This window comes from Heterostelium album (genome assembly GCF_000004825.1).
Source record: "Heterostelium album PN500 unplaced genomic scaffold PPL_scaffold2, whole genome shotgun sequence".
In the NCBI taxonomy this organism is placed as follows: Eukaryota; Evosea; class Eumycetozoa; order Acytosteliales; family Acytosteliaceae; genus Heterostelium; species Heterostelium album.
The window spans coordinates 93,024-109,803 of record NW_008805064.1 but is presented as its reverse complement, the minus strand read 5'-3'; the positions used below and the strand labels follow the sequence as shown (position 1 = coordinate 109,803).

At 31.7% G+C, this 16,780-nt stretch overlaps 5 protein-coding genes across 5 annotated transcripts; 4 read left to right on the top strand and 1 right to left on the bottom strand.

Annotated features, from left to right (window-relative positions):
- Positions 1–122: 122 nt before the first annotated feature.
- PPL_01388 (SIS domain-containing protein) lies at positions 123–1,455 on the top strand (the record flags this gene model as incomplete). The annotated part of the gene is made up of 3 exons (XM_020572397.1): positions 123–1,056; positions 1,115–1,367; positions 1,449–1,455. 3 exons carry the CDS (start codon positions 123–125, stop codon positions 1,453–1,455), a joined length of 1,194 nt encoding a protein of 397 aa, XP_020437712.1.
- Positions 1,456–1,531: 76 nt separating this feature from the next.
- Positions 1,532–5,293, bottom strand: PPL_01387 (uncharacterized protein; the record flags this gene model as incomplete). The annotated part of the gene is made up of 10 exons (XM_020572396.1): positions 1,532–1,801; positions 1,873–1,957; positions 2,033–2,997; positions 3,080–3,295; positions 3,370–3,962; positions 4,034–4,325; positions 4,387–4,588; positions 4,658–4,868; positions 4,966–5,176; positions 5,267–5,293. The coding sequence occupies 10 exons, from the start codon at positions 5,291–5,293 to the stop codon at positions 1,532–1,534; spliced, it is 3,072 nt and encodes a 1,023-aa protein (XP_020437711.1).
- Positions 5,294–7,007: 1,714 nt separating this feature from the next.
- PPL_01386 (uncharacterized protein) lies at positions 7,008–8,382 on the top strand (the record flags this gene model as incomplete). Its single annotated transcript, XM_020572395.1, has 2 exons — positions 7,008–7,329; positions 7,406–8,382. 2 exons carry the CDS (start codon positions 7,008–7,010, stop codon positions 8,380–8,382), a joined length of 1,299 nt encoding a protein of 432 aa, XP_020437710.1.
- An 895-nt stretch (positions 8,383–9,277) lies between these two features.
- PPL_01385 (uncharacterized protein) lies at positions 9,278–15,019 on the top strand (the record flags this gene model as incomplete). Its single annotated transcript, XM_020572394.1, has 2 exons — positions 9,278–11,115; positions 11,140–15,019. The coding sequence occupies 2 exons, from the start codon at positions 9,278–9,280 to the stop codon at positions 15,017–15,019; spliced, it is 5,718 nt and encodes a 1,905-aa protein (XP_020437709.1).
- Positions 15,020–15,657: 638 nt separating this feature from the next.
- On the top strand, positions 15,658–16,716 carry PPL_01384 (uncharacterized protein; the record flags this gene model as incomplete). The annotated part of the gene is made up of 5 exons (XM_020572393.1): positions 15,658–15,982; positions 16,067–16,141; positions 16,175–16,286; positions 16,526–16,576; positions 16,686–16,716. 5 exons carry the CDS (start codon positions 15,658–15,660, stop codon positions 16,714–16,716), a joined length of 594 nt encoding a protein of 197 aa, XP_020437708.1.
- Between the last annotated feature and the right edge of the window lie 64 nt (positions 16,717–16,780).

Sequence of the window (16,780 nt, the reverse complement as noted above, 5' to 3'; positions counted from 1 at the left end):
TGAATTTTTAATAATTATCTAACATTAATAATTTAATGTTGAAAAAGGACTTATTATAAAAGAATGATTAAATAACCAATTTTTATTTCAAATTTCTTTGTAATAGTAACTATTATTAAAAAATGGAAGCAAATAATAATAATAAGAATGAACATCCATATTATATGTATGATATGATTCAAGGAACACCAACTGCTTTAAGAAGGGTCTATACTGAAGAACTTACAAAGCTAGAGACACTCGCCACTGAATTGTATTCAACCAAATACAAATCTATCCATTTAGTTGGATCTGGCTCTTCATGGCACACTGTTCTTAACACTCAATATTTCTTGGAATCGATCGGTGGTTGTGGTATTTCTGATTCTGATGCCAAGAGAGTGGTCGCTTGGAACAGTTTAGATTTCCTTCAAAAGCAACCAAAGTTGGATGAATCTGCTGCAGTTATTTTATTCTCTCATCTCGGTGGTAAGAAATATACCAATGCTGCAATCAGAATTGCAAAGAAAGCCAAGTCCTATGTTGTACTTGTAACCAGTCTCGATAGCATTCTCACCAGTAGTACTGTACCTGTTCAAGGTGTAGAGAATGACACTCTCCTTATCGATTCGATCGATGTGATCATAGGTACCTCGCATGCTGATAAATCGATGGCATTCACAGTTACCCATACCTGTGCAAACTATGTAACTTTTATTCTCGCTGTCAAACTTGGTTTGAAGAACAAAAACGAAACAGCTATCTTGCTCGACACTGAGAATCTCGCTAAAGTTCCAGAATACTTTGAGTGTGTGATCGCCGATGAAACACCCTACAAGAAATGGGCTGTATCCGTCCAAGATTGTTCATATCTTCCATTTGTAGGATACACCGCAAACATTGGCAACTGTTACGAAGCTGGTTTAAGGATAAAGAGAGCAGCTCATGTCATTGCTGAAGGTTATCAATTGGAACAGTTTATTCATAGCAGCTTCCCGGCCATTGATAAAAAGACATCGTTAACTGCCATAATCACACCAGATATCTATGGTGTAGAAAGATCAATTGAAATCCTGAGTAAGTTAATTTTATTGTTATTTCTATGTGATATATATATTAATATCTCATTTTATAGAGGTAGCAAAACATGTTGGTGCAAAAGTATCAATAATTACAACCAAAGATGATTCAAAAGTAGATTCTCTTGTAGGCGTTGATAATATCATCAAGTTAGTTAATGTACCAGAAGCAATAACAGTCTTCACCAATCTTGGATGTCTACAGTTGTTAACTTACCATTTGTCATTGGTGAGAAACACCAATCCAGATACCAATCGTACTGATCAACCCTTGTATTGTGACGCCTATAGAGTTTGTCGTCTCGCTAAGTAGAATTCTCTATCACACTCACATTGTTTTCATTTTCCATTTAAATGATTCATTCAATCACACATTCTTATTTTGAATAGTAAATAATTTTAAATAAATAAAAAATATTATATTATAATCAAGTTTCATTTTTCAACAATTTTATTTATATTTACAAAATTAATTAACTTTGATCTTCTTCAGAGATTACAGTAGAAACACGGCATTCATACTGTGACAGACAAGTGTACATTCTATGTGGCATAGTTTGTGAATCTCTAAATGGTCTTGGTGCATAGCTTCTTGTGATATATTCTCTGGCATGAGGTTTGACTGTTGTCGCATCATCGTACTCTCCGAATATCAAATCATTGATCAATTGGAATTCATTTGGTTTAACATCACTGAATCCATTTGTATAAAGTTGTGAAATTACTCTATCTAAATGTTTAAACTAAAATAATATAACAAATTTGAAGTTAATAAATATAATATTTTTTTTAAAAAATAAATAAATAAATATACCTTTGACTTTAAAGATGTTAATTTAGATACATTATTTTCAATATCTTGTATACTCTTAAATAATGGTTCGAAATCACTCTTTTTACTAAAATAGTTTTTAAAAAATTAATAGATATTAGTTATATTATATTGTTCTACTTTCAATTATTATCATATTTACATTTCATTTGGAGTATTGGTTGGCCAAAGTTGATTCATTGTATCGAAATACCTATCGATGAGTGGTTTCGTATACTTTGGATTCATACCTAGACAATATTCTGGTGGTAGACGTGAAGTCGATTTCTCATTGGTGAATATTGTGAGAATGGAAGTGAGCAGCACCGAAATGATTTGATGGATCAACTCTGATGGATGAATATTCTCGAGGTAGCTAATGGCTCGCTCTGCTTGTTTGATATAATCAAAGAGTGGCGGTTGTTCTTCGATTGGCAATGCAACGGCTTCTTTCCATGTCTTTCGCCAGAGGTTCTGACGTGTCATTCTCGAACTGAGATATCCGTCTCTTCCGAAACCAACACCACGCGTTCTACCGTTGGATTCATCGTCACCTACATCGCCACCCTCGATAATACCAAACTCGTCAACGATGCCCTCGACCACCGGGTCCAAAGGTGGTGTAGCGACACTCTGATTGCTATCCTCCTCCTTTGTCGCTATCCAATCGCGCTTCGAGTGCCAACGTACGAAATCCTCAAATACACAGCCCTTGTTGGCGTATTTGAACGACTGCATGTCAGAGAGCAACGACGGTGTCTGTTTCTTCATTCTCAGCTCATTGGCTTCCGGTGTGTCACCCAACTGTATCAGTTCCTCGAGTTGCTCGTTCACCATGTCATCTGTCATCGGACCGATATCCTGTGTTTCCGGAATAACAATCTCACGATCGTGATACAAAAGATATTGACCTTTCAATACCTGTTGAGGTGGAGTAGTATCATCATCACTATTATTATTGTTATTATTATTATTAACTTCACTTTCTGGATCTGGAATATGATCTAAATCTAAATCACCATCATCCCAACCTTCATTTTGCTGAGCTTTATATGTAGTCTTTGGTGATTCTTCTTTTTTCTTTCCATATCTTCTTTGTTTAACTTTTCTTGAAATACAATAATTGATCTAATAATAATAATAAATAATAAGTAATAATTAGCTAACTAATCTTTTCTTTAAATAAAAATATATTAATTTTTTCACTTACCATTTGCATTTTTTGATAGACCAAAGTGTGATTCATATTAATCTGATCAGAATTGAATGTTCTTGGGATTGGAAGTGAATGTTCCCAATGCCATTTAATCTCCTCTACAAACTCTGACCAAAACACCAATACTCCTACCAAACTCTGTAGATTAAGACAAACAAAACAAAATGAAAAGAATAATGAATCAACTGGTGCTCTTTTTACAAATGTACTCTGAATGTATTGAAAAAATATATTAATTTAACTATATATTAATAAAAACAAACTAACTAAATAAAGCTACTTACTTTTGGTAATGGTTGTGCATTTAATATATCCTCTGGAATATTATTGAAACGCTTTGGATCGTTGATGTCTCGCTTCTCAAAGAAGAGATCTCTCAATACCAAATCGATTTCACGTTCGGTTGGAATCAGTGGTGCATTCAGCGATGATGCCAATGACTTTGTTAATGAACCAACCGTTCTAATTAAACTTGGATTACTACTATTACTTTGAATGTTGTTGTTATTATTATTATTGTTGTTGTTATTATCATGTAGTTGTTGTTGTTCATTACTATATCTTAAAGATGATGATGTTGATTGAGGTGATAAACTAGTTGATGATTGATCGCCAGACATATGTGCAGAGTTATTAGATAATGTATATCTATTCTTTATATTGTAATCTGTGAGAACCTGATAGATTGACTCTGACTTTAATGATTCGATCATTGTATTAAATACGTTCATGATTCCGAGTGACAACTGGAACAGCGAGCCATGTGACTTTCTAAAAACAGCCTTAATAAACCAACTCTTTGTTTGAATATTCTCAAGCTGATTCTCTAATACATGAATACTAGCCAAAGGTGGATACATAACGCATAATTGTAACTCTATAATAATGTGTTATTCGTTAATATTACTATAGAGTTTAATAACAACAACAAATAACATAACAACTTACGTTCAATTGGATCCATTGGATATCCCCATCTAAATAAATCACTTTCTAATACTTTCGGTGATCTTATATCATCTTCATCGTCGCTGTCGTCTGAAACTGATTTATGTTGTTGTTGCTGTTGTTGTTGATTATCAATTGTGTTTCCAGAAGCGGTTAACTGAACGGATGGTGTCTCATCATCGATATATCTCCACTCATTCTCATTCCAATCATTTCTAATATAGGTATACTTTGATGATATGGTCGAAAGCGATAAGAATTGATCCCAATTTCTGTCGTCTGGTTCAGTTGTCTAAATTAACTAATAGTTAATATAATATACACTAAATAATTATAACTAAATCTCTACATACTAATTTTGAATAGAATATCTTTAGTTGCTTCTCAATAGATTCAGCGATATTCTGATGAGCATTAAGAGTATTGGTAGAGATCGATTCAGTTGCAAGTTTAACAATGAAATGATCGTCACCGTTTCTCTTTATAGGCATAAACATATAACCTAAAAAGTTCTCTAATCTCTTCTCATCAAATCCAACAAATCCTGGTATATAACTATATAAATATATATATATATATATTAGTTTAATTTAATAACATTTATATATAAATAAAACTACATACCAATTTTCATTGTGTAAAGCAATGGTAAATGCCGATAGCATTGTCGATAACTCTGATATCTCAGGACCTGTATCCTTTAGTGCTAACAATACAAAATACTCTTGTACACCGAACCAATGAAAGAAGTTCTCTTGCTGATGCATTCTTCTTGAAGTTGTAGATCCACTTGTATTTGGGAATATCTCGAAATCATTCTTTGGATTCATAAATGCTTTTATTTAAATAATAATTGATATAATATAAAAAACTAATTAGTTTATATTAAATTGATATTATACTAATATATTTTAGATCTATTACTGACTTACCATTATTTAATTGTGATGATGTAGATGGTACAACATAGATGAATTGATAGGTGTGTGAATGATAGGTAACAGAGTCATCGGATGATGATTGCTTCGATGCTCTACATTTCTTGATTAGACTCTCTAGTTTCGATATCAACTTTTCCCATTCCGATGCAACTGTGAAATCTATAATTTCAAATCTATCATCATGACCATCATTGACATTAATCTGTGTAGTAAATCATTCATTTCATTTCATTTTCATAAAATAATCAATATATATATAATTTAATTATACATAAAGTTAAACAATACATACATTTTTACTTCTTTTAACTTTAACCATGATCAACTATTGCTTTACTTTGTCATTAATATCTTATCTTAACTTCTTATCTGATAGTAATAAAAATAACAATAATAATAATTCATTCACAAACACAACAAAAGGTGGGAAAGAAAAAATAAAAATAAAAATTAAATTTTTAATAAATTGGTGATCACATAATCAATTTTTATTCTTAAATTAATTAAATCTTTAGAAAAGGTAGAGGATTATTGAACTCTTTGTTTAATAAGAGTAGTGGTTGCAATTAAAAAAGTAGATAGCTGATCATATAAAAGCAAATGTATAAAAATAAATATTTATTAATAATATTGGGTTATAACTCTTTTGTAAATAATAAAAAAAAAAAAAAATACTAAAAAAAATGATAGAACTATAGTTTATTTATAGCCAAGAATCTCCTTTTTCTAATTGTTGGAATTGTTGACTGTTGTTGATTGTTTGTCAAGAGTTTCTCTTCTGAGATCATATAGCATCATTGCCAACGGAAGAGGGATTTTTGGGAAATGTTGAGGAATATTTCTTAATGTTAGGCTTGATGTTAAAAGATAGCTGCCAATAAAGTGTGTTTCTTCTAAAAATTTTCGAAATGGATGGTCATTTGGAAGGAACAAGAGGGAAGCGATTTCATTTATCGAAGATTGCTTAGTAAGTTGATTGGACATCATTAGTTGAGAAATATTTTTTAAATGAAATTATATTTACTAATTATTATTTTTATTTGTAAAAGAATGAATTATAGAAAGGGTAAGTTAAATTTAAATTCTCTTAATTCATAGAATATTATTAATAATGATAATTCATTATTAAGAAGTACTTTGGCCAAACGTATTGTACAATAGAAGCTAGTTGTGATGCATTGGTAAACCAGTTAAGAACACATTCATCTGTTTATAGTCAATCTGATCTTGCAGATTTTTGGCTTACTATGGCTATTTCAAGTGGCACCACTAGTACGAGATGGTTGAATCCATCAACAGTACAATCATCAGTTCAAATCATTCATTATCAACTGAACCAACATAATTAACAACAAACAACGATGACAACATTTTCAGTATAGCTATTCCAAGCTTCAACAATGACATAGGACAAAAGACACTTATGTAGTAAGTACCTGCCACACAAATAGTCGATCACCATTCCGAACAACAACAAATATCAACTGCAAGAACAAATCTATTTTCTCAAATAAAAATACAAAACAACAAAAATATAAATTATTGATAGAAAAGAAAGATTAACAAGATAAAGTGATTAAATAAAATTAAAAAAGTTGAACGTTGAGATTATTAAATTCTCATAGCGCAAATCTCTAATGATATTAATATTAACGAATTTATTTAGTGAGTTTAATCAACATTAAAAGAGAGATCTCTTTAAAAGGTAAATTCAGACAATGATTGAAGGATCAAACTGAGTTTCGATCAACAGACAGAGATGGACGGAGAGAGGCTGTTGGCAATGACAGAGATCGGATGGACCGACAGAGATTGTGAAAAATGACAGAGATCGTGGGCAATGACATAGATCGTTGTAAAAAACTTTTAAAACAATTTTTTTTTTAATTTTTCTTCAAATTTAAAATCTAGATAGATACATAATATATCTTAAAAATTGTTGATTGATCATGATTATTTTTAAAAATATATTATTAACTTTATCTTTTAAAACAAAATTTTTTTTGATTTGCGATCATTTCATCCCAGCTAAAATGACAATAAACATTAACAATTCAACACATAAATTAGTAAATCTTCCACATATTCTATTATCAAACATTGTTAATAATTTGAAAGATAATATCGACAAGATTTGTTTTAGTTTAGTTTGTAAAAGATGGTTTGATGATAGAAATAGATATCTATGGTTTGATACCGATAGTTTATATTGTGTCTATAAAGATAGTTCAAGGATCACATTGAATTCATATCGATCTTTAATATTAGAGTCACTTGACAAAAAGAAACAACGTACTATGTACGTCACACCAGATACAAATTATACTTTTCTTGTTGATCATGTTATAGATTATGGTAAATATATCTTTAGAATTGTTGATTGATTGTTTTAATACTATTATTATTAATTTATCTTTATATATTTCTTCAGATTCAATTGAAAGTACAGATGAAATCGATCAAAATATAGTAGAAGTAACGGAAACTAGTGATATGCAAAATAGAGAAGATTCAGATCAACTGTTTACAAAACTTTATGATTTGATTAGTAAATCTAATGTAACAAGTATAGAGGATTGTCAAACTTTATATTATGGAATACCAATGAATATCACCTCATTGGAATTTGGTTTTCATTTTAATGAACAGTTATTCAAAGGTTGTTTTCCACCCAAGTTGAAGAGATTGAAATTTCTTGGCGGTTTCAATCAGGTGATCGAAGTAGGTGTATTACCTGATACATTGGAGAGTTTAGAGATTTATACACTCAACCAAATATTGGAACCTGGAGTATTACCGACATCACTGAAGATATTAAGAGTCATTGGTCCCACACTCGATAACTATCTCAAAGTTGGATCGTTACCTCCAAATCTAGAAGAATTCGTTCACAATGGCAAAGAAGTGTTTATTGGCTCTAACGTACTACCAAATTCGTTAATCACACTACATAATGTTCCTTTGTCATGGATGAAGTCAATAAAGTATCTCGAGAATCTTAGATCTATAGTGTTGACTGATGGTTCTGGTTTATTAGATCTAAGAGATCTACCGAAATCACTGACAACACTGCACATTATACACTCACTTACATTACAATCGGCATTACCTACCTCGATTAGACATCTCAGTCTTGCCGATTCTGTTTATGACATTGACGAATTGTTCCCAGATCGCACACTTTATCATTTGGAAAGTCTACAAGAATCGGCATTCAAACAAGAATCACTTGATGGTTTGGATATCAAGAAGTTGTCTCTCGATTATTATCATGATGAGAATTCACATATACTCAGAGTCATTCCATTCGGTGTTGAAACACTTGAAATTAGTGTAAGGTTTGCCTTTGATATCAAACAGGATTCACTTCCATCATCGTTGAAAACTGTTCTAAAATTAACATTTTAGAATTATAATAATCAAATCAACTGACACTTCAATAATTTATTAAGAATTCAACTATCACAATTCAAACAGTTTATGGACACGATTTCAAATAACTTAAATTAATAATTCAACTGTTTAACAATAATCAAATATATTCGAATAATATCAACATTCAGTGAATCAACAAAATATCAATCTACCAAAGTTAACATAAAGAAATAACCAACAAGTTAATCTACAATGAATACCAAACTAGTTAATCAAGAACAGATTTCTGAGATTGGGCAACTGCACTGGTCGAAGAAATCCAACAGTATAAATACCATGGAAATCCATTATAGAAATAAAAACTAATTAATTAATTATTCAACATTATTCAACATTACCAAATATTATTCTTATCTTCAAATTGCAAAATAAATAAACTATTATCTTTAAATATTATACTGTAAATTATATCTCTAAACTTTATTACATTCATTAAATCTATATTCCTCGTACCAAAACTACTCCTAAAGTAATTCCTAATCTTATATCAAAGTTGTAAGTATTATATTTATATGTTTATATGTATATTATAATATGATATTATTACCATTGTAAAATAACATGGTAGCATCTGCTCTTTAAAGCACCGATCGACCATAGCACCTCCAAGTGCATAATATATATCACCACCAAGTGATTTTCACCATCAAGTGAAATACATATATATATATCACCACCAAGTGATTTTCACCATCAAGTGAACAATATATATATATACATCACCATCAAGTGATTTTCACCACCAAGTGAACAATATATACACATCACCACCAAGTGATTATAATTAGAAATATCTATAAATATTTACTAATTAAATTTTTCTTTATTCTATTTATATAGAACATAAAAGAAACAAACCAACTAAAAGATGTCCCAATTAAACACATCCATTCCAACCACTAACGACGAAACTAACTCGGGTCAAATGGCTGACATTTCTCCAACTGAAAACCAAGCGGAAACCAATGTTTCTGACAACACTATGTCCATAACAAACCCACTCAATGCAACAAGTATGACCAATACCAATGCAATTGAACAAACTCCACTAAGCGCGTCCAGCGCCGGAGATATCCAAAGTGCGACCAGCACCAATGTAACCAACAGTGGTTCTCCAAGAGATACCCAAAGTGCGACCAGCACCAATACAACCAATAATGGTTCTCCAAGTTTAAACCAAAGTGCGACCAGCACCAATGCAACCAATGGTGGTTCTCCAAGAACAACTGTCACCAACGGTAATCTAAGTACTACGAGTACCATTAACAATGTTCCAAACTTGCCAAGTATTTCAAGTACCAACAAGAATGCTACTAGCATTTCCAATCACGGAACAAGTCCCAACCGCAATGTGAGCACCAACTCCCATGATAAAGGACATCAATACCACCGATCCGAATCAGAAGATTCTAATTCCGAATCCGAAGACGACTATGATGATGATAACAATCATCGTAGGAAAAGATCGAAGAAGGAGATTGGTAGAATAGCTTTCCAAGATCCATCTGATCCAGAATCATCCGACTCGGACACCTCTGATCAGTCGGATGATGAAACTGTCAAAATGCCAATTGATAAGATTAAATATACACGTAACACCACTCCAAAGTCTGCAAGATCCAATAGACACCGAACTGTGGTAGAGTTCTCTAGTCAAGCTTTGAGAGATGCAAGAGCAAGAATCAGAGCTGTCTCCTTCAACGACATGCTGTTGGCATCAAACAAAGACTTGATTGAAAGAGCTGCCCAATTCTTGGTATCGAACCCACTACTTGGCGACGAAGGAGCATTCGAGGCAGCAGTCACCGAAAGAGTTGATCTACTCGGAATCCAATCTCTGGTCTCTAGTCATTTGAGAGACCAAGTCAAAAACTATACTGCCAAGATTCCATTATTCGTTCCAGATATGAGCGACACCCAAACATTCATATCCCAAGTGGAGAACGTAGTACCAGAAGATAGGTTACGATGCGTCATTGCTTTAAGCAAACTCTCAGAGGAAGCCATCACTTCGGTTTCATCAGCAGAAGATGCAGAAATCCTAAAACGTACAATGAAATGGAAGGAATTTGCCTCTATTCTAACCAATACCTTCGGTATCAAACGAGAATCCGATGAATACGTTACCGATCTTAAGAATTTGAGACTTGAACAATTCGAAACCACTCATAAGTTCATTGTCAAATTCCGAGAGATCTATAGTAAATCGCGTCTTTCTCAAACTGACATCGCCACACAGCTTTACAGTTTGCTTCCTAGCAACATCAAAGCAGATCCAGAATTAACCAAGGCACATCATAAGAAGAGCATCAATGCTTTGACCAAAAGATTAAATGATTTAGGTCGAAAGCAACTCGACGATAAACTTCGGTTAAAAAGGGAGGAGAAAGTGATGCATTTCACCACTCGAAATCATCAACCGGTAGAATACCATACATCTAATGTACAACCAAATCTTCTCCAGAAATGGTCACCAAACAATACCAATAAAAGATCCGCACCACCAAGTGTCGGACAAAATAAAACCAAATTCACCGAAAAGAAGTCCAAGATTGGTACTTGCTCTATCTGTAAAAAGGGCAACCATCTTCCAAACAATTGTTTCTACGGGAAGTTTGGAAAATTCCGAGATATCGATCCAGCCACTGGCCAAAGAAAGCAAGCTAATGCATTCTTATGTTCGATGCCTGGAACTATAAATAACATGTATGTTAATATTTTTATTGACAGTTGTAGTAACATTAACTTACTCTCATTTGATCTATTACAGGAAAGTGACATCAAGAATCTAACAGATGTGAACATTACCTTGAATGGAATCAACAAAGACAGTTCTACATTATCAAAACAAATAAATAAAAATATAACAATCAATAATAAAGTATTTAAAATACCATTTTTTATAATCAATTCTAAAACAAACTTTATTCTTTTGGGAACAGAGACGTTACAAAATTTAAATTTGAAAATTGATTTTAAAAATAAAATTATATCTTTACCTAACGTTGATAAAGAAAACAATATTAAAGAACTAGCTATCAAATTCAACACTCTAAACGATTCTATTCAAACTAATTTAATTGAAACTAGAAATTGTTTAATTTCGCAAAGCGAGAGTGATAATGATGAATGTTGTGCTTTAGTATATTTAAATGATATTAGTGTAGATGAGAATACAAATAAATCAAACACACACGAAAAGTTGGATGAAAGTAAAAATTCTAACCACACTTTTGAATCAAATCTTTCAAAGAAAATAAAAAATCTCATTTTAAATAAATACCCTGATGTGGTTAAACCTTTTGACAAAGAATTACCCCCATCTCGCGGAGATTTTGATTTTAAAATAAATTTGACGGTGGACCAACCCCCAAAACCGAAAAATTATCCAATCCCACATTCATTTTTAGATGAATTGGAAAAACAGATAAACACTTATTTGGAAAATGGTCAAATCACCCCATCTCAATCCGCATTTGCGGCACCCCTTTTATTTATTAAAAAGAAAGATGGAGGTTGGAGACTCTGTGTAGACTACAGATCTCTAAATGGTATAACTATCAAAGATACATACCCATTACCAAACATCACTGAAGTTCTTAACAATACAAGAGATGGTGTTCTCTTCTCTAAAATTGATCTACTCCAAGGTTACCACCAGATTAGAGTTCATGAGAATGATCAATCTAAGACAGCATTTCGAACTTCATTCGGTGTATTCCAATATACTGTATTACCATTTGGACTCACAAACGCACCAGCGTGTTTTCAGAGACTCATGGACAGTATATTCCAAAGACATGTAATTGCCAAAAAATTACTTGTTTACCTCGATGATTTGTTAATCAAAACAAACATTGATGATGAAGACAAACACATTCAAGATGTTTTAGAAATTGTTGATTTATTAAATCAAAACAAATTAAAAATAAAACTAACTAAATGTATTTTTGGTCAATACTCACTTGAATATCTCGGCCATATTATTGGTCATAATAAATTGATTCCTATAAATGATAAAATCTTAGCAATCAAAAATTGGAAACAACCTATCACAAAGAGAGAATTGAGAGGATTCTTAGGTTTGACAAACTACTACCGAAAGTTTATCCCCAAACTCTCTGAAATAGAAGCTCCATTAATTGATATAACTAGAAAGAATAAATTATTTAAATGGGAAGACATACATACAGAGACATTCAATTTGATTAAAAACCAAATAAGCGATAGTAGTTTTCTTTTTATACCTGATTATAAGTTAACATTTCACATCGATTGTGACGCCTCCAATGATGGAATAGGTCATGTCATATATCAATACAAAGACAATATTGAACAAGAAGATAACAAACAAATTGTTCTTTATGGATCCAAGAAGTTTAACACAACCGAAAGGGATTACCATGTCTTTGAACAAGAGGTTATGGCAATCAAACATGCTCTCGAATCTAACTACCATATGCTATTAGGTTATAAGATAGTTATTCATACCGATCACCAAAATATACTTTTTATAAATAATAAACTTAATGACAATACAAAACCTAAATTAATTAGGTGGTTACAATACATTTTTTCTTTTAACCCAACTCTTATTTATAAAAAAGGATCTGATAATGTAATTGCTGATGGTTTAAGTCGTTACACTTACTCCACCACCATTTCCATTGATGATAATGATCTAATTGCAATGATTGAAAATGGATATATTGAAGAAGAAACGCAAATAAAGAATAAAACAATACATCCTTCAAAATATTACAAATCTAAATCTGTGAAAACAGAAGGTAAACTTAAATATTTTGAAGATAAAATAGTAATTCCTCAAGTTCGCTCTATTATTAAACGTATTCTTTTCATATACCATGATTCATTACTTGCAGGTCATCATGGAATAGAACAAACTTTAGAATTAATAAGTAGACATTTCATTTGGGAAGGAATAGCCAAAGATGTCACTAATTATGTCAAAGCTTGTCATACTTGTAACAAAGCAACTGATGCTCGTGGACAATCAATTGGTAAACTTCAACCACTTATTGTTCCAACTAAATGTTTTGAGAGCATCAGTATGGATTTTATTCCATTAATTGATACAGAATACAAAGGTATTAAATATAATAAAGTCTGGGTAATTGTTGATCGTCTATCAAAGATGGTACGACTCATACCAGTTCATTCAACTTACACTTCTAAAGATTTAGCTGAAATCTTTATGAAAGAAATATTCAAACATCATGGCATGCCTGTTGAAATTGTCTCTGATAGAGATTCAAAGTTTACTAGTAAATTTTGGAAAGATCTGATGGATATATTAAATTGTGAAATCAGAACTACCACTACAGAAAATCAACAGGCCAATGGACAAGTGGAAAGTATAATCAGATACTTAGGTAACTTGTTTCGTAAAGCTATCATTGCAACTTACAATGAAGAAAACCATGATGAATGGATAACTTTAGTTGATACAATTGAATTTTGTGTAAACAATTCCATCCATCACGGATGCGAATACTCTCCTTTTAAAATCTATACAGGTGAAAATCCTATAACACCACTCTCTCTTATTCAATACAAATTGAAAATGAACTCATCAAACGTTGATATCGAAAACATGATCAACTCAAAGAGAAATCAACTCAAAATTGTTAGAAATTGGTTATTCGATAATCAATATAACATGAGAATTCAATATAATAAAAATAAGAAAGAAATGGATATTAAAGTAGGTGATAGTGTTTATCTAAGAAAGTTTAGATCAAACCCTAAAAACAAAATCAAATTAGAAACAAGATTTGATGGTCCATACGAAGTAACGAATGTCAATGGATTAAATGTCACAGTTGCCAACGTTGAATCTGGTACAAAGAGAAAGAGAATCAATCCATCTTTCACTAGACACGCTAAATACTTCAAGAAACACAACTCTTTAGACGATGAGGATGATGATGATATTGAATTTGGCGAAGTTGAAGAAGAAGATGAAATTGAAATCGATTCAATTACTCAAAATGAACAAAACAATCAGAATAACAACAACGACGACACAGATGACACTGAAGCCATGGACATTGATTCAGAATTAGATTTGGTAACAAACAACAATTCAACTACAAACAACAACCCACCTATCAATACACCAGATTCAAATACTTTAATTTTGGATAATATTCCAAACTCAACTACTACTCATCCAATCATTCATAATACATTGACATTCCACAATGAAAGAGGATTTTCAGAATCTTCTGAAATCACTAATTTCCAGAGAATATCTGCCAAAGAAATCAAAGAAGCATTCGAAAAGAAGAATAAGTTAACTGTCCTTGAAGAATACATCCAATACCACAATTCCCATCCGAACCATCCACCAACCAAACAAAGTGCCAAAATACTCATAGCCTTGATCAACGCCAATATCATTCGTAAAGATACAATGTTCGTCACAAGAAAGAGAACCTTCAATCTCACCAACAAGAGAGATGCTAAGACCGAATACCTTTTCAATATAGGAGGAGTCCAAGGATGGATACTGGATAACGATGTTCACCAATCATATAAGTCTTTAACCGGAGACTATAGAAATTGGTTGAAAACTAATTCAAACTAAAGACAGTGTTCTAAAATTAACATTTTAGAATTATAATAATCAAATCAACTGACACTTCAATAATTTATTAAGAATTCAACTATCACAATTCAAACAGTTTATGGACACGATTTCAAATAACTTAAATTAATAATTCAACTGTTTAACAATAATCAAATATATTCGAATAATATCAACATTCAGTGAATCAACAAAATATCAATCTACCAAAGTTAACATAAAGAAATAACCAACAAGTTAATCTACAATGAATACCAAACTAGTTAATCAAGAACAGATTTCTGAGATTGGGCAACTGCACTGGTCGAAGAAATCCAACAGTATAAATACCATGGAAATCCATTATAGAAATAAAAACTAATTAATTAATTATTCAACATTATTCAACATTACCAAATATTATTCTTATCTTCAAATTGCAAAATAAATAAACTATTATCTTTAAATATTATACTGTAAATTATATCTCTAAACTTTATTACATTCATTAAATCTATATTCCTCGTACCAAAACTACTCCTAAAGTAATTCCTAATCTTATATCAAAGTTGTAAGTATTATATTTATATGTTTATATGTATATTATAATATGATATTATTACCATTGTAAAATAACAAAAACACTCAATGTTCACAATATGGACTGTTTCAAACGTCAAGGAATTATTCCAAACTCTGTTAATCATCTTATCATTCGAGAAGGTAAAGATATTGTTTTACAAGAAGGAATTTTACCAGATTCTGTTCAAAACATTGAATTGAAAACTGCTTATTTTCCAACTACTAAATTGGTTGACAATATTTCTTTCAAAGATTATGAAAATCATAAGTGCTCGATTCGAAAACTTGATGATCAATATTACATTTTGTTTGGCAAGCAAACACACAGACGATACTTTATGGCAGGCCTCTTCCACAAATCAATGTTTGAAGACAGATTCAATGTTATAAAAATACTTAGTGGTAAAGATATTAGATGTTATCATTTACCATAAAATAAGATCAATAAATAAATTTTTATTTAAATCTCTATTAAATTTATCAAAGAAGGTGTAAGAACAGCCAGAATATGCTGTTTCGTAGCACTCATGTTCAGTCAATTGCAGGTCAGTAAAGTGGCTAGTAGTTGAAAGGAATTAGATTTAAATTTACGAGTAAAGGCAGTGACTTTTGCTATTTCTGCAGCTGGTCAAGTAAAAATATCTCTTTCTTCTTTTCCAAGTCCTTTATACTATGCCTGTTGCCTCCTTACTATGAGTGAAGCCTCGTTGATATTCCGGTTTCCTCTCGTAGCTATGCAGATTTCCTCTCGTTGCTATGCCGATTTCCTCTCGTAGTACTGCTAGTTTCCTCTAGTCATTATGCCAATTCTCTCTCGTTTCTCTGCTGTTTGATACTATGCCGGTTTCCTCTCGTCACTATGCCGGTTTCCTCTCGTAGTTATGCCGGTTTCCTTTTGTAGCTATGCCGGTTTCCTCTTGTAGTTATGCTGATTTCCTCTTGTAGTTATGCCGGTTTCCTCGTCACTATGCCAGTTGCCTCGCATTTCATAGAGAAGTAAATGACGTACTTCAAATATGTAATCGCTTGGATCCATATAAAGAACTAAAATCAAATAGTTCAAAGATTGACAGATGCAATTCAGTAATAAATTTATTTTCTCAAGTGGTCAATCTCTTTTGTTTCACATCAAATGAGTTCGAAACAGATTGTTTGAATAATAAAAGGTTGATGACCAAATTCCAAAATCATGTAGATAGT